Here is an 18909-nt window from a genome sequence, read left to right as displayed (position 1 = left end):
CAGAGTAACAGCAAGCACTAAACATATTTTTAAACCAGAAACCTGAATCACTAATAAAGCACAAATGAGACACGAAGCTTCTCATAATATAATTTCATGGGTAATATTTAAATTTGCTCTGGGCCATTTTTCTGCTAGGAATCCTACCACCTCATCTGGGGTTGGCAGGCAATAATGCTTTTTGCTGTACTGGGCCCCAAGCTGTAGAAAAGCTTTGCCATTTAAATCAGTCACAGCCATCCCTCATTTTTATTACTATCCAATCTCTTCAGTGCCAGGTGGCTTTTAATAAGACCACTACTGGCCCTCCTATTTATAGCCTCTTCTCCTCTTTCCCCACCACCATGTTGGACCCCTCTACTACTTCTCCAGTTTTATAAGGGTGGCTTTATTTGTAATATATACTGTTTGTTTTATACTGTACAACACATGTACACTTTGAAACCACTATAAAACAATAACTAATGAGAATGACACCCTTCTGAGGGTGGTCAGCATTCCTGTTTTAGAGATAGGGGAAGCAGAGAGCAGTTCCCAACAGATCAGTGGGAGACCTAGAACCTGAATTCAGGACTTCCTGGTTCCGGATACTGGGCTTAGTCCACTAGATCATGTTGTTTCAATGGAATTTTCTTGATATATTTTAATGTAATATCAAATTATTAATGGAATCATCCATAAGCAATTCTCTGGAGCACTGGTAGTGCAAACTACAGGAGCATTTCCAACTACTGACAGGGAGAATGACACTTCTAATGAACTGGCTGAGGGGAGTTGCTGGCTATGCCACCCAAAGAGGGATGTCAAAACAGCCCATGCATCACACCAGTAAAGTGCATTCCTGAATGAGTATCAACAGGCTGGCTAAGGACATTATTACCTTTCTTTTCCCCTGTAAAAGGAACAAAATCCTCCCTGTCTTCCTGTTCCAGTGCTTCCTTCTCCAAATAAGCAAGGAGTTTTTTTCTGTCAAAAGTGCCCGAGGCCTTTTTAGTAGTCTGGTCTTTCTGTCGGAAGCCTGCTGGCAAAAGTGCATTCTACAAAACAAAAGAAAGAATTATGACCAAGCTTAAAAAGTCCTGGTATACAAGTTGTCAGCTTCAATTCTGTCTTTTTGAAAATTAAATTCATTCTATTCTACTTTTCAGAAAACCTTGAACCTCCCTCCAATATTTTTTTGGAGACCAGGTCTACATACAATGGATTACATATTGTGCATTATTAGTGTTTTAAAAAACAAAGTTAAGCTTGAGGAGTACCAGAGCTTCTAGACTCACACAGTAGTTATTTCACATTTCCTTTTCAATATGAATGCCCACTTCACTTGCATGGGGAGGAGTGAATAAAAACCACTCACCCCATTTGCACATTGGATGCTCAGTCAGGAGGCTATCTACACCTTTCCAAATTCACAAGACAACTGTTTATTCTAGCCAACTCAGTCAGCAACCAATAACATGGGGAAGCACTTTTGTACAGGAGATCTGATCTTACTCAAGGCCTTCTGCAACTGCTAGTATAATGTGAATTAAAGGAGAAAGTCATAGAAAAAATGGAGGAAGAAATGTGGATAGAAAGGAGGGAGCAGTATATAAGAAAGGGGGGAGATTTCTGATGGTCTTTTTAAAACAAGTGTATTTTGACAGTTTTCACACAGTTAAAAATTATTCATGTCACCAACATGAGAAGTAAGAAACCATACATAACTAATGGTATCCCACAAGAATACTCTGCTACAGATCAAGTTATTCAGCACTGAATAATGTATTACAATATGACTGACAATGTCACAAGTCTATAGAGATTATATCAAATTTAAGCCTAAATTGACAGCTGGGACTAGAACGCAAATCTAGTTAAAGAACAGGGAGGCAGAAGTAGTCCACCCCTTCCCCTCGTCATACTACATCAGTACATACAACAGAGGCGGCTACCAGGGGTACAAAAGGACAGTGATCAATACATGTTGGAAACAGGATAATAAAGCTAGAAACATTTTCAAACAAAAAATTTCCTTCAGGAACAGCACCAACTGTAATTTTCCCTTTCTCTAATTATAAATCATTCTCAAAAAGGTCTTCATGGTCATTTCACTTTACACTGGTTGTTTTCATGTTGCAAACAGGAAATAAACAGCTTTGAGATAAAGAGTCTTTTTTTTTTTGGTATTGTTTCTTTAGCAGATTAGAATACCTGTTCTGTGCATATAAAATGAATTAAAGAAAGCTACACGACTTTGTCAGCATAGTTTCTAAACCAGTGCCACCAAAATTGCCCAATTCCCACCTCAGGGTCAAGGTCATCCAGAACAGTTTCCAGTTGTTTCAGTTCTTCTTCTGATAGCTTGCCAAGAATTTCATCTTCATCAAGATCCTTGTACTTGTCCAAATCTTTTCGGAATGGAAGCGTCATGTCTTAATAGTAGAAAGTCACTAAGTTTTCAAACTTCCAATAGAGACTGATTTCTGTTCTTAAATGAAGCTCTAGAAAGAATAAAAAAGGAGCACAATTAAGGACATTTTCTCAAAATCACTGTTTTCAAGCTTCCAAGTGTACAAGTACATTTCCCCCGGGAAAGTCTTCCCCTCCATCACATGTACACATCAATTTTTGCTGTTCTACAGTAGCACATATCGTAAGTGCCCTCTGGTTTTTATAAAATGTCCATCACCATGCTATCTAAGCACTGCTAGGCTCCTAGTAGCAATTTAAAAGACTCTCCAACCCCCCCAGACCAAATCACTCTGCATCACAGAAAAGTCAAGTTTTGGCTTATAATGTTGATAGTGCCAATTTTACTTATTCAATTGATATCAATAGGACGCTCAAAGCTACAATATTGAAGGATTGGAAAAAAGCAAAAATAGTTATGACCAGTATTTCTCTAGTCTAAGCCCTCCTAGTGCCATTAGTTTTTTCAAGCAACTGACGTCAAAAGTGTTCCGTAGGTAGTTGAGAGTGATCTTTTATATTTTTCTTGTTCGAGGTCATATTTACAGCTTGATTAGAAGAGGCACAGTAAAGGAGACAAACTAATTAGGTAATAAACAAGGACATGAGTCAGCAATAATGGCAAAGGAAGTTAGCCATCTACTTCTGCTGAGTGAGTTATATACTGATAAGTAACATCTGACTGTCAAATTAAAGACAAATGCATAGTCAAAATGCTTAGCAACTTTTTCTCTTTAAGTTTCCTAAATAGCAGTAGACGGATGATCAAGAGATGCCTATTCAATTTTTTACTTCCTAGATGCCTGCTGGAAGCCAAATATATAGAAAAATCAGGAATTAAGCATTCCCCAGGTCAGCCTTTTTCCTTCCTATAACTTGAAAGAGGCCAATTTACACCCAGTGACTAACATTGCAATATCTCTCACTTCATTTTGACTCAAGTATGTGTTAGTTGTGAATTTAAAAAATCCCATGGACTGACTTAATACAATAAGCCCTAGCTCAAAATTAATGTAAAGGGTTTAAATAGAGCAAGTTGTTATGAAAAAGCATCTGCCCAGCACAACAGTTAAAATGTTCAGGAATATACTACCTAATCTGACAGCTGAACAAATTGCATACCACAGACAGAATTTATTCTCAATTTCATACTCTGAAAACATGAGATTTTTTGAGCAAGCTACAGAACTTTCCGTTATAACTAGCGAGAGTTACTTACTACCTCATACAATAAGGAGCTATTGTTTCTTATGAAATATAAACATAAACCTTGGGTATGAGATACAGAACTGGTCTACATGACAAAGTTAGGTCAGCTTAACTACATCACTCAGGACTGTGAAAATTTCATGCACTGAGCAATATAAAGCCAACATAATCCCCGGTGTAGACACTGCTAGGTTGGGTGGGAGCTACTGCCTTTTGCAGAGGTGGATTTACTACAGTGACAGAACCACCTCTTACACCACTGTGGGCTTGTCTTCACTACAGAGCTAAATCGGTGCTGCAGACACACTCAATTGATGGGAGAGCGCTCTCCCATAGATTTCTGTACTACCGCTCAACAAGTGGCAGAAGCAATGTTGGTGGGAGAGCATCTCCCGCCGACATAGCGTAGTGTGGGCCCCGCGGTAAGTAGATCGAATTGCGTAGCTTAGATTGACTGGCAGCTGTAGTGTAGACCAGGCCTGTAGCAAGCGTCTATATTACAGCAGTGCAGCAGCTATGTCAATGTAGCATTCTAAAGTAGACATACTCACACATTCTAGTGACCACTTTTTTTTAGTGCATTAAGGAATATAAAAGGGGACAGGCTTGTTTATTTCCCTCTCTTTAAAAAAAAAAAATTGAATGGCCTGGGATGTTGCTGTCTTTTGGCCAAATTCTTGGTTCACACTGTGTACACATATATATGCAAAACACCACAGCTGAAGGTGGAAGGAGAGAAGGACATTGTACTTGATTTTTTCCAAAAGAGTAAAGTCATGGAAATGTATCCCATAGTAGACTTTGGAAACAGGGCCAAGACCACTGGCCTGACTTGAACCCCACTACTACTTCCAGCAGGAATAATCTACAGAGAGGCTGTGCATGCAGCCAGAGTCAACCTGTCAATGTTGGTTTTATTTGTCCGATGCATGCACAAAGTGCCATTGCAGGTGCTTACATAACACACTGCATTCATTTTTTCATTTCTGCAATTATAGTTGATTCCAGGCTACGTGATCTTTGGCAGGCCAAATATGTCAGTTTCCCCACACACATACCAAACAAAATTAAAAATAAATTAGAAAAAACAACCCTATCTCCTGGCTAGTCTACAGCTCTGTTTACTGAATTCCTTCATCTCATTTGTGTACAGTAAGGGAAGTGTCATGGTGATTATTTGTTCACTGTATGTGTCAGTGTTAGTCAGCATGCTGTTTTGCACTCAGAGACTGAGCAAACAGTGGGAATGTAGGCTAAGATTACTATGGCACACACTTCATATACTTTATAGATCAGAGGTTCTCAACAATTTTCTTTCTGAGGACCCCACAACATGCTATAAAAGCTCCATGGCCCAGCTGTGCCACAACTGTTTTTCTCCATATAAAAGCCAGGGCCAGCATTAAGGGGTAGCAAGCAGAGCAATTGCCTGGGGTCCCATGCTCAGGCTTCACTTCAGCCCTGGATGGTAGGGCTCAGGGCCCCAGGCTGCAGGGCTTTGGCTTTCTGCCCTGGTATGTAATGAGTCTAACCCCCTGAAACCTGCTCACAGCACACCATGGGACCCCAGACCCCTGGTTGAGAACCACTGTTCTAGATAACAGTCAACAACAGTACTACAAGTAAGTTCTGTTAAGCCAGATTTTCTTTTCAATTGCTCTAACAAGAACGACAGTTTTTGATGTCTGCCAACCTAGAAGAGACTAAGGCCTGGTCTACACTAAGCGTTTAAACCGGTTTTAGGAGCGTAAAACCGATTTAACGCCACACCCGTCCACACTGAGAGGCCCTTTATATCGATATAAAGGGCTCTTTAAATCGATTTCTGTACTCCTCCCTAACGAGAGGAGTAGCGCTAGTATCGGAATTACCATATCGGATTAGGGTTAGTGTGGCCGCAGATCGACGGTATTGGCCTCCGGGTGGTATCCCACAGTGCACCACTGACCGCTCTGGACAGCAATCTGAACTTGGATGCAGTGGCCAGGTAGACAGGAAAAGCCCCGCAAACTTTTGAATATTTCCTGTTTGCCCAGCATGGAGCTCCGATCAGTTAAAAATCAAAATAAAGAAAGAGCTCCAGCATGGACCATGCGGATGTGATTGCTGTAAGGGCAGGCAAATCTGTTCTATCAAAATCATTTTTAAAAAATCTCCAGACAGACACCATAGCAGGGACTCAGCGCACTGCTGCGTGACAAGCATAACGGAAAGCCAAAGAATCAAATGGACGCTCATGGACTGGAGGACTCAAGCTATCCCACAGTTCCTGCAGTCTCCGAAAAGCATTTGCATTCTTGGCTGAGCTCCAAATGCTTCTAGGGTCAAACACAGTGTCCACGGTGGGTCAGGGCATAGCTCGGCAATTTACGCACCCCACCCACCCACCCCCAGAAGTGAAAGGGAAAACAATCCTCTCTTGACTCTTTTACATGTCACCCTATCTTTACTGAATGCTGCAGATAGACGGGATGCTGCAGCACTCAACACCAACATCCTTGCTCCCCCCCCGCCATGGGTGGCTGATGGTACAATATGACTGATATCCATCGTCATCATCAGCCTATTGGCACATGGGGCAGTGCAAAAGGACTGGTAACCATGCCGACTAGCATCAGTGAGGTTGATCAAGGGCGCCTGCTCCTAATTTTTCCTGGTAGATGGTGCAATATGGCTGGTAACCGTCTTCATCATAGCAACAGGGGGCTGAGCTCCATCAGCCCCCACCCTTCATGTGTAAAGAAAAGATTCAATTGCCCCTGGACTAGCAGCGGGATGCTGGGCTCCTCTCCTCCACACTGCTTAATGTCCTGTCTGGACTATCATAGCAGCTGGAGGCTGCCTTCCACTCATTTCTCACTAACAAGTCACTGTGTCTTATTCCTGCATTCTTTATTACTTCATCACACAAGTGGGGGGACAATGCTACGGTAGCCCAGGAAGGCTGGGGGAAGAACGGAATCAACAGGTGGGGTTGTTGCAGGAGCACCCCCTGTGAATAGCATACAGCTCAATTTCTGCAGGATCTGACACAGAGCAGCTGTGCTCTCTGGTTCTATGATACAGTAGGGATTGACTCAGGGAGTCATTCCCAATTTTGGCTTTTGCGCCCCTGGCTGATCTCAGCCAGGGGCACTTATGACAGCAGCAAATGGTGCAGTGCAAAAGGACTGGTAACCATGATCATCTTATTACCAATTTATGGTATGGTAGATGGTACAGTATGGCTGGTAACCATCTCTGCTGTCATGCAAAAGCAAAAGCATGCTGCTGTGTAGCACTGCTGAATCGCCTCTGTCAGCGGCATCTAGTACACACACGGTGACAGTCACAAAAGGCAAAACAGGCTCCATGATTGCCATGCTATGGCATCTGCCAGGGCAATCCAGGGAAAAAAGGCGCGAAATGCTTGTCTGCTGTTGCTTTCCCAGAGGAAGGAGTGACTGACGACATTTACCCAGAACCACCCGCGACAATGATTTTTGCCCCATCAGGCACTGGGATCTCAACCCGGGAATTCCAAGGGGCGGGGGAGGCTGCGGGAACTATGGGATTGCTACGGGATAGCTACCAACAGTGCAACGCTCCAGAAATCGACGCTAGCCTCGGACCGTGGACGCACACCACCGATTTAATGTGTTTAGTGTGGCCGCGCACACTCAATTTTATACAATCTGTTTTGCTAAACCGGTTTATGTAAATTCGGAATAATCCCGTAGTGTAGACGTACCCTAACAAAGCGTACAGGTACATACTGCTTCAAATAGTTACAACTATTCCATTTTACTAAAGAAAACTATTACCAGTTGTAACACGGTTACTTCTGTGACTGCATGTTTGGTATTACTAGGACATCCAGAGGCTGAGCTACTATGACCAAACACAGGCTAAATTCTCAAGAGACTGCAAAAATGTCACAGAACTAGTGTCAGTAAAGTTAAATTAAGTGGCTTCTTCCAGATCTCCCACTAGCTTAAAAGAACAGCCTTGGTCTGACAGTTGGCTGAGGAGGGGAGTGTTAATATTCTGCAAAAACACTAAAGCGGATGGACTAGAAAGGGAAATAAGGTCCAGTACTCTTCGATATTTTCATTAATGACTTGAATGGAGTGAAGAGTATGCCTATAATAATCTGTAGATGACACCAAGCTGGGAGGGGTTGCAAGCACTTTCGAAGCCAGGATTAGAATTCAAAACAATCATCACAAACAGTGAACTGGTCTGAATTCAACAAGATGAAATTCAAAAAAGACAAGTGCAAAGTATAGTGGATCACAAATTGGGTATGAGTCACCCATGTGACGCAGCTGCGAAAAAGGCTAATGTTCTAGGGCAGTGCTTCTGAAAGCCGGGCCGCCGCTTGTGTAGGGAAAGCCCCTGGCGGGCCAAGCCGGTTTGTTTACCTGCTGCGTCTGCAGGTTCGGCCGATCACAGCTCCCACTGGCCACAGTTCGCTGCTCCAGGCCAATGGGGGCTGCAGGAAGTGGCGCGGGCCAAGGGATGTGCTGGTCACCCTTCCTGCAGCCCCCATTGGCCTGGAGCGGCGAACTGCAGCCAGTAAGAGCCATGATCAGCTGAACCTGCAGACACGGCAGGTAAACAAACCGGCCCGCCAGGGGCTTTCCCTGATCTAGCAGCGGACCGGCTTTGAGAACCACTATTCTAGGGTGTATTAATAGGAGTGCTGGATGTAAGACACAGGAGGTAACTGTTCCATTCGACTTGGCACTGGTAAGATACCAGCTGGAATACTGTACCCAATTCTGGGCGCCAAACTTTAGAAAAGGTGTGAACAAACAGGAGAGCAGCAACAATAATAAAGGGTTTAGAAATTCAGACCTATGAGGAAAGGTTAAAAAAACTGGGAATGTTTAGTCCTGACAAAAGATGACTGGGGAACGGGGGGGAGGGGGGGAGAAGAGAGAACCTGATAACAGTCTTCAAATGCATTAAGGCAGGGGTGGGCAAACTACAGCCCATGAACCACATCCGGCCCATTAGACCATTTAATCCACCCCTCAGCTCCCGGTGGGGAGTGGGATTGGGGGGTTGCCCCACTCCAGCATCCCCAGCCCCACCCCAGAGCCCACACCTTCAACTGGAGCCCTCACACCCCCTCCCCCATACCCCAACCCTCTGCCCCAGACCTGATCCCTCTCCCCGCCCTCTGAACCCCTTGGTCCCAGCCTGGAGCCCTCTCCTGTACCCCAGCCCCACCCCAGAGCCCTCACACACACAGGGCCAGCTCCAGGCACCAGCCCAGCAAGCAGGTGCTTGAGGCAGCCAACGGAGAGGGGCAGCACGTCTGGGTCTTCGGCGGAAATTCGGCTGCAGGTCCCTCACTCCCATTCAGAGCAAAGGACCAGCCGCCAAATTGCCGCCGAAGACTGAAGCAGCAGCGGTAGAGCTGCAGATTGCAACTTTTTTTTTTAGCATTGTTTGGGGCAGCAAAAACCCTGGAGCCAGCCCTGCACACACACACACCCCACACCACCCCAACCCAGAGCCCCCTCCTGCACCCTGAACTCATTTCTGGCCCCACCCCAGAACCTGCACCTCCAGTCGGAGCCCGCACCCCTACTCCCAATTTTGTGAGCATTCATATTTCCATATCCCGATGTGGCCCTTAGGCCAAAAAGTTTGCCCACCCCTGCATTAAGGGCTGTTCTAAAGAGGACTGGGATCAATTGTTTTCCATGTCCACTGAAGGTAGGTCAAGAAGTAATGGACTTAATCTACCACAAAAGAGATTTAGGTTATATATTAGGAAAAAACGTCTAACTATAAGGGTAGTTAAACTCTGCAGTACACTTCCAGTGGAGGTTGTGGAGTGTTTTTAAGAGCTGGATGGACAAACACCTGTCAGGGATGATCTAAGTTTACTTGGTCCTGCCTCAGAGCAGGGGGATGGCTTGATTTCTTGAGGTCTCTTCCAGCCCTATATTTCTATGATTCTATGAATGTACAGATTTATGTAAGTATGTGCTTAAAAGTGGTGACTCAAAATTAACAAAGGTCACCATCAACTTAAATTCTGTACCTTATAGTCTAGCACAGACTGCTACAGTTGCCATAGCCTTATGGTATTTCTGAAATGTTTTGTTAAGGATTCACAGTATCTGCAGAGTAATTAATGTAACTACAGTGCATCCCACACAATATGAATACAAACTAACTTCTGACTCTAGAACAGAGAGGTTTTTCCCCTTCCTTTCAATTTTAGCCATTTAGTATAGTATCTTAAAGGAAAACATTTCCTGCAGCTAATTACACAGCATTGTCAGCCACCAAGCTGCATACTCTGAGTGCCAACTTAAGCTGTTTTTCAACTTTGTGAGTGTTTTCATTCAAATATCATAAAGCAATTTATAATTTGAAACAATTTGCAATGCTGTCAGTGATTTGAATCTATAAAAAATGCCCTGATGTGGCTCAGTAACTAACCCCTCCACCAAAACAATATGATCAGCTTCAGTACCATATGCCTTCTTCAACCAGGCTTTGTGCTACTTCTCAAACAACACAGTCTTCCACAACTCCCTTCCACTTACTGTCTTTGGCACTTCTGCCTTGAGAAAGTAATCTGGAAGTTACACAACATAAATATTGGTAATATATTAAGATTCCACTTGCAGTCCATGGACCTCATTTGTCTTATATATGATGCCATATAGTCACTATATTAATCTCAGAAGCTGTTCTAGCTGGCTTGATGGTTCTATTGATAGCACATCATAAACCAATCAAGGTTCCCAAATTATTAGGTCAGCAGAGAAGCCTGCAGGTTTCCAGGGTATGGAAGAAATGTTAAGCTTCCCATCCATTTGCAAAACCTACAGACACCTGTTAGAGAATACAGTGGGAAACAACCAGCCATACCCACTGCAGACTTGAGTGACACAGTTGCAATTGCGGGTGTACAGGATGTGGGATAAAAAAAAAGTATTCTAACGTTTACTAAAATAAAATCGGAAACTATAACAGAACACTTGAGTAATATCCTGAATCTTCTCCTTAGCAAGTTAAGCATCCTCTGACACATACTCTTACTTAAAAGAAGTGAGAGTCACATTTCAAGATTTGGGATGAACTTACCATTTAAAATCGTTCTGGGGTTCATTGTGTAAATACCTATGGATCAGTATTAGACTAGTTTTAAAAGTACACTTTTCATTTTTAATAAAAGGCATCTTCCAAAAAAGATTACCATGTAACACTGATCGTTGTGACAATTATATGTACTACTGTAATGTCTAGGAGCCCTAGTCATGAAACAGGACTCCACTGCGTTAGGCTCTGTACAAACAGAACAAAGAGTCTCTGATCAGGAAGACTATCTACAGAATGTGGTCTGCAAAAGAAGATTAAGATCTATATGAAACATACTCAGCTCCAAAAAGCTGTCAGGGTTTCCAGTACTCTTAGTACAGGGCAAAGAGCAGTTCTACACAGTTATTCCTGCTAAGCTAGAACCCTTCACCTCCCATTAACTATACTAAAGGTGCTATAATTTACTGTTAAATTTGGCACTTATTTGTCTTCTATCATTCAATACAAACAACTAGTTTTTAAAAATGTGTTTGTGCTCTATTTGATTCACTACAAAATATTGGTGTCACAGATCCATAGGTCCACTGCTCTGGAACAGTCCCTGGAGAACCCCTTCAGTGTGCCAGGCCCCCTTAGAGTCTCACTCTTTCACTAAGATAAGACACTTGGCTTCACCGCCTTCTTAGACCAAACCTTGGAGCCTTCAGCACCCCTGCTTCACACCATGAGCTCACTTCAGCTAATCCACCTGAGATAGAACTGAACACCCAAAGGGAGCAATGCACCCTCAACTTCAGCCACTGCAGTGACTCTCAGCTAGCATCGTAAAAGCAGTAGGGTTTATTAGCTGTCTGGAACACAGCATAGAAACTCCTTGGTTAGCATATAGAACAGAAAGTTACAGCATGGTCCATCTTGGTTAGCCCAGAGCCTCTCTTTTGTGCTAGTTCAGAAGAGTGTCCCGCTTCCAGCAGCTTACACTTAACAATCCCCCACCTTATCCCTCCCCAGTCTTTTGTTCTTGTTCCCAGGCAACCATTGTCACATGTGGCCCAGGCCCCAGACAGTAGGCGTGAATCACACCTGTATCTCTGGGTCTCTGCAGAGCGTAAACAATCTTTTCCCGCTACCTAGTTAACAATATAGCATAAAGGGGAAACTGAGGTACACATAATATTCATACAAAATATTACAGAAAATTCCCACTCCATCACGGGAGCCAGAAAGAAGTATTTAGATTGTACGCTCTTTGGGGCGCATAATGCCCTTTCTGCAAAGCAGCATCCAATTTACTAGACTAAACAATTCATTTTCACAAAAGCTTTCACTACAGCCATGTTAATGCCATTGTTATTTGAATTAATCATTCCAAACCATATCTCAAAGTTCCCCTGTCAATCTAGGATCCAGTGTTTTCCACTGATATAACTTTACAGTTTATAGCTTAAACTTTGCACATAGAAGTCTGAAAGGTCACTATCCTCAGAGTATATATAACTAAGATACTAGAACAATATAGCTGGACTTGAGGAAATTATTCTCCCATTTGCCAGTCAAATAGAAAACTTTATTAAGGGCGGGGGAGGGGGAGTGGCGGGGCATGCAAGGGAGGGAGGGAGGACAAAGCCATGATTTTTTGATAAACTTGACCTTTCATTTAAAAATAGTTTTTAGCAGTCATCATCACTAAAGTATTACATTCCATATATGAATTAATGCAGTGATCTCCCAGTCTGCATTCAGACAACTCCAATGTCTCCTCTGCTAGTCCTAGGTTTAGTAAGCATCAGGAGAGTTAAAACATGAGACTGGTTAGAACACTATGGACAAGAGTGAGAAAAACAACAATCAGGTCACTCTGCTGCTGCCTGGGAAAATGATGAGCAACAACAGAAATAAAAGCACTGGAGAGGAATATTCTTATGTTATACTGCTTATATTAGCTGAGTCATCAACCTCTGAAGGACTGTTCAGCTATTTTCATACATCCCACCTCAACACCTGAATTATTCTGTAAGTGTATTCTCTTAAAAGGTGGATTGGAACTGAACGCTTAACAAGACCTAATTTTTTTTTATTTTTCCTCCAAAGACATCCCTGAGACATTTACCTCCAGTACCTTTAAGGACAGTTTCTCAGGACCTTAATATGTCTCTAATCATAGTTTTGTGGGGGAGAGTTGAAACTGAAATCTTAAGCTTTACTGAAGTCACTAAAGTGGTAATTTTTTTTTAGCTCAGATTTTAAAATAGAAGTGACATCATAAAAACAAATGGAGCTGTTTTTGGCCAGCAGGCTTACAGAGTTCACTTTACCCTCATTTGTTACTCCAGAGTCTTCTTCCAATCAGCCCCTGGATGAATCTAAATTGGCAGGGAGAGGAGGGTCTATAGGCAGATTTTATCAGCATTCCACCATCAGAGACTGAAACAGTTCCAGCTGCTTAAAGGAGCTAATCTAAAGTTTTCCCCAAAGGAAGTCTTACAATGCCAGCAACTTTAACTCTCAATGTACAAGAATACACGTCACCATTTGTGAACCCCACATTCTCTTTAAACAAGACTTATTAACTTATCTTCATTTACCAAAACTAGAAGAAATAATAAGTCTATTTTAAAGTGACATCAAAGCAATATGAATACCAGCACATTCTTAGTTTAAGATTCTCGTTGTGGGACCTCTCATTAATAGTACTATGCACTACTACTTAGAGCAGTGGTCTCCAACCTTTTTACGCACAAGATCACTTTTTGAATTTAAGTGCAACCCAGGATCTACCCCACCCCTTCCCCAAGACCCTGCTCCCCTCCCTCCATCACTTACCCTCTCCCACCAGGCTGGGGCAGATGGTTGTGGTGTGGGAAGGGCTGTGGGCTCTAGGCTGGGGCTGAGGGGTTCGGCATGTGGAAGGGGGCTCTGGGCTGAGCCTGGGGCATGGGTGCAGGAGGGGGTGAGGGCTTCAGGCTGGTGCAGAGTGTTGGGGTGCAGGAGGGGTACAGGGTGCTGGCTCCAGGAGGGGGTTCAGGGCTGGGGTGTGGGAGGGGGTTGGGGAGCAGGAGGGGATTTGGGGTGCTGGCTCCGGGAGGGGGCTCAGGGCTGGAGTCCAGGTGGGATGCGGGCATCCGCCAGGTGGTGCTTACCTCAGGTGGCGGCACAGCAGGGCTAAGGCAAGCTTCCTGCCTGCCCTGGCGCCACACCACTCCCAGAAGGGCCGGGGAGGAGGGAGGTTTGCACATGGCTCTGCATGCTGCCCCTCTCTGCAAGTACCATCCCCACAGGTCCCATTGACCCCAGTTCCCCATTCCCAGCCAACAGGAGCTGCAGGGGTGGTGCTTGCAGGTGGGAGCAGTGTGCAGAGACCCCTCCCCCTCCTCCAGGGGTGTGCTGGCCACTTCCCAAGGCACCATGGGGTCCCTGCCTTAGCCCCACTGGACTTTTAGCAGACAGAGATCGCGATTGACTGGCAGAGACTCCAGGCTCGACCAGTCGATCACGATGTACCGTTTGGTGACCACTGAGTTACAGCCATTCAAACCTTGGCATTTCTGCTGAATCATCCAATCAGAGTACCGTTTTTGGAGAGTTATGGTAATTTTGTGATAGGGCCACCTAATACTAAGAACTAAGCTGACCCCACCAAATTGTTTCATGTGCTTGGCCCCAAAATGGCAACCATTTTCTCTTCATAACCAATCCAGTCCTAAAGAGTTCTATATCCATTAGATGGATTCCCATCTAGGGTTATACCATTCTAGTTTTTCTACAGTGAAAAGCTGTAGATTTTTCTCACTGTACATTTTGATATAGTTGGAGAAAATGCAGTTCACCTTATAATGAAACTTACATACATTATGCCAATTGTCCTGTCAAATGACCACAATCAACCAAGAGCACTATTCTGATCAAACTAACAGATGCCTTTGTGGGCAACTGGAATCCCTAACACGTAATCACAAACTCAGATGTTACAGTTTTGCACCTCCACATACCTGCAAAGAAAAAAAACATTTCCACCAAAGATTACATTTGGAAGCATCTATATTGCCCAATACCTGCTATTTTTTCCCTCTACATCAGTAAGAGCTACTGACTCTTTTCAGCTTAGCTGTGTTTACTTTTTGTGCTTATACTTTTAGTCCATAAATACATAGCATTAATAAAGATGCAGAGTGAGCACAGTACTGGTCTGTTTTACGAGATGGTTACATTATTCCAGATAACTTGTCCAATAAGATCCTATGCCTGGATGCTTATTTCTTAAAAATGCAATCACCCATTCCATAGAATCATACAAATAGGATTGAACAGCAAAATAACCTAGTAGATAACATTATGAAATTTCCCACAGGAAACTGATTCAAGAACACTGGGTTTTTCATTTATTGGGCTGAAAGCACTGTAGCAATGACACAGAGCTTCTGGGGACAGCAGGTGAATGAGCTGTGCTCTTCAGCACAACCAGCTTAAAGGCATTTCCAGATTTGTAAGCCCTGCTAGCCGAAGGGCAGGTATTACTATCATAGATAAATGCCAGACCTTGAACTGGAGAACAGAAAGATAAGCATACCAGAATAATAATAAAGCCGTAACACACACTAATTCAAACTAGCTACAACCCTGTAGTTATCAAGTGCCCTGGGGAGGTGAGAGCGCCTGTGGCAGAAATCCCTTGCTAAGGTTACAGGTGTGTGTACGCTTAAGGACTTCCTGTTCATACACTGCACACATGTAGCATTTTCAAAAGTGATTTGTTATCCTCTAACAAAAACAGAAAAGGCAAAGTATGCTTTAGTTTTAATTCTCCAGATGGAGAAATTATGTTGCATTCTCTTTTTTGCTTATTTAGCAGTGACAACCCACTCATGGCCTGAAACAAAAAGGGGAAAGGAAAACTTCACTTTAAGATGCTCCCCTTTTATCTTTTCATCTAGAATATCAAAACAAGTTTTAGCAGTTACCAAACTATTTTAAATTCATCCCACATACTTGGTAGTCTAACAATGGAAAGAAAAGCAAAAGACCAAACCTTCCAAGTTCTGAAGGACTAGTCCATGCCAAATCATTCATCCCATTAAAGCTTCTGTGTATCAAAAATCTATATACACAATCAGTTAGCAAAATTTAATTGTATAGGATACATTAATTGTGTTAAAGTAAATTTGCTTTAAGGCATATTAACATGAAATTACCCCAGCTAGAACAATTGTTGTTTCCCCAGATACTATTTCTTTTCTTGTCTCTACTGCAACAGGGTATTGTAAACACAGCTGTTTGAATATCTATGAGCTGAATTTTTTACTGAAATAGCCTGCTCTCTATTTTCCTGTTTTAAATTACATTCTGGGATTATCCAACTATTTTATAATTTTGCCACTGCTGATAACATGGCAATTATTTAAATCTATATATTTTTTAAATATTTGTTTCTGCATTCCTCTAGATTTATTTTTTCTAGCTTAAAGATCATAATGGTCCCTTCTGACCTTAAAGTCTACGAGTCGATAATAACTTAACACCATGTTTTAGAATACATTAGGTCACAGTTTACCTTTCAGAGGCCAACACAGCAAGCTTGTTCATGAGAATCTCAGAGCACATGGAAACAGACAAGTATATGCACATTTACACTGCAAAGGGGCCCACTGAACCTTGTCATTCAAGTTACATGTCTTGACGTAAACATATCTTTATAATGGGCCTATTTCCTGTTTGAACACAGCCTCATGAGACATGCAGTTTTCATTACCAGAAGATTACTGCATTAACACTCCATATAGTCCATATCCTTTTGTTAAACATAGGTATGCCAGAAAAGCATTCCTTGGCAAGTAGCCTTCTAAAAATTATTTATAAGCACAGTTTTTAAGTTGTAGAACATGTACAAAACAAATTTAGAGAGTTGTGTCAAAGCTGAGGAGAGAAAGAGAGAGCTCTGATTCTGCAGGCCAAGTATAAATTGTATCTATTTTATATGATCAGTCAGACTGCTGATAGAAAGGTTAATACATACCTAACCACTTGGGAAGATAGAAAAATAAATGTTTGAATTCATGTCTTCAAAACCATAAGAAAGCTAAGTGCAATCCTAGTACTCATATATTAAAGATGATCTGAAGAAGATTATTAAAAAAAATGTGATGTGTCCTTTCCAGAGTTTTGGTGGAGGAGTGGCTCGGGGTCTCAGAAGACATACATTCTTAGCTTACATGCTTCACTTGAAGGGGGGGATTTTTAACAAAGGCTTCCTTTCTCCAAAAATGTTACTAAGCTAAATACATGTTATTTTAAAACATCAAGAATTTTAGAACATAAAGAAGGAGTCAAACACTTCTAATGTAAAAAAAACTCCCCACACATTAAAAAAAGTCACCCCACAGACTTTTTTTTTTTTTGGCAAAAGCCATTTCAAAGCCTTCTTTACACCTCAGAAAAATGCTCAACAGGGCACTAGCCTAATTTTTTCTCCCTTTTGCAGGTGACCTGTGATGATTATTCTATAACATTTTTAAGTACAGCTGTTTTACAAACATATGCTTCCAAGACTAACAAAGAAAAGCAGCACACTTCCGATCTGTTGATTTAGAATTCAGGTGTGGGTGACACGTGATCATGATTCCTGTAACACCAAACCTTTATTCAATAATAAATCAAGATATTTGCAAACACTTAATCAACATGAATGAAGGAAGTTTTCAGACAGGGCATTTATTTTCCCGTAGTTAACAAAACTCGGCTGGAGGACTCAAAGCACCAGACCAAGGCCCCAAGCCAGAACACATCAGGGGCCGGGAGATGGACAGAATGGCTTAAGAAACGAGAAACCAGCCCAAGGCTCTTGAAGGCTGCATGTTCTAACAGAGCAAATTACAATGCGAGCCGCAGAGCAATGGGTAGGGGTGGGGGTGGGAGCAGAGAGTGGGAAAGTTGCTGTTCCCAGAGCCAGAGGACGGCGAGTTTCAGGAGGGGGTTCCCTCGGTGGGACGCTAATGAGCCTTTCCAGCCAGGGGGCAGATAAGGCGGCGCGGCAGGGAATCCCGGGGGCGGGAGCCGCTGAGCGCAGCGACAAAGGAAGGAGGAAGTTTCCCGGGGCGTGGAGCTGTGACGCTGCCAGAGCCCCCCGGACCAAACCTCCCCTGCTCCTGGGGACACCCCGAGTAGAGCAGCCTCGCGCCCGGCTTGCGGGGCGCGCGGCGCCTCCCCGAGACCCGCACCGGCGGCTCGGCGCACCCCGCCCCACGCCCTGTCTCCGGGGAGGCGCTGCCCGCTGCCCCCAGCCGGGCCTCTCCCCACCGCGGGCTGCGCCAGGGCCCAGCCCAGAGACAGCCCGCGCGCCCGCCGCCACCTGCCCCCACAGACTCACCCCGGCACCGGCAGGCACCCAGCGTCCTCCACCTCTCCTCAGCAAAACTGTCCCTCTCTCCCCCCCCCCCCACCGTCACTGCGCCTGCGCACCCTCTCTCTGAGCCCAGGGCAGCCACAGGCATCATGGGAGTTGTAGTCCTGGGTGAGCGGAAAAGCTTGCGGGGTACCCAGCAGTTGTCCCGTTTTGATTCTACTGTTACAGTTAAAGCGGTGCAGCCTCCTCTGTGTGGAGACGCTCAGGCCTTCTCTAGGCTAAAAAGGGTTTCCTACTATAGCCATACCCGGAAACTTTCACTGTGGAGATGCCACACATACCTGCAAAATTAGGTTTGCCAACCCTCCAGGCAGGGGCGGCTCTACAAATTTGGCCGCCCCAAGCAATGATGCCCGGGAGGCGCCCCGAGCCGCGCAGCAGCGGACGGACCTGCGCGACGGCATGAGCGGAGAGTCCGTCGCGCGCGCTCTCGCCTGGCTGGGCCTCCCGCAGCTGCGGTGCGCGGCGGTCCCGGTCCCCCGTCGGGCCTCCCCCGGTGACCTCCCGCGCAGGCATGACGCCGCAGGTCCCCCCCCCCCCCCTGCCCCCCCCCCCGGGCCGCCAGCTGGCCCTGGCTGCTGCTGCTCTCGGCCCCCCCTGCCTCCAGGATAGTCCTGGAGTCTCCAGGAATTAAAGGTTATGTCCTGTGATGAAACCTGCAGGAATATGTCCAACCAATATCAGCAATCCTACTGCAAAAGTGCCTTCTTGCCAGCATACCTTATACCAGTTCCCTGAATAAAGTAAGCTATGCTGGCAAAAGGACTGTGATGTCAGTATAACTGCATCTATCCTGATGGTTT

The 18909-nt window shown here is 44.2% G+C and overlaps 1 protein-coding gene across 2 annotated transcripts in view; it reads right to left on the bottom strand.

Moving 5' to 3' along the window:
- LOC120373244 (tropomodulin-3-like) overlaps window positions 1–18210 on the bottom strand; it is a 55622-nt gene extending 37412 nt beyond the window's left edge. For both annotated transcript variants that reach the window (XM_039491403.1, XM_039491404.1), the window contains exons 1-3: window positions 18071–18210; window positions 2287–2483; window positions 881–1037 (exon numbers count right to left, since the gene is read on the bottom strand). In XM_039491403.1, the coding sequence (XP_039347337.1) occupies window positions 881–1037; window positions 2287–2412 (283 nt within the window). In that variant the 5' untranslated portion in view covers window positions 2413–2483; window positions 18071–18210. The remainder of the gene's footprint in view (window positions 1–880; window positions 1038–2286; window positions 2484–18070) is intronic.
- Between the last annotated feature and the right edge of the window lie 699 nt (window positions 18211–18909).

This window comes from Mauremys reevesii, linkage group 10 (assembly GCF_016161935.1).
Source record: "Mauremys reevesii isolate NIE-2019 linkage group 10, ASM1616193v1, whole genome shotgun sequence".
NCBI lineage: Eukaryota > Metazoa > Chordata > Testudines > Geoemydidae > Mauremys > Mauremys reevesii.
This window is presented reverse-complemented; position numbering and strand designations above follow the sequence as displayed.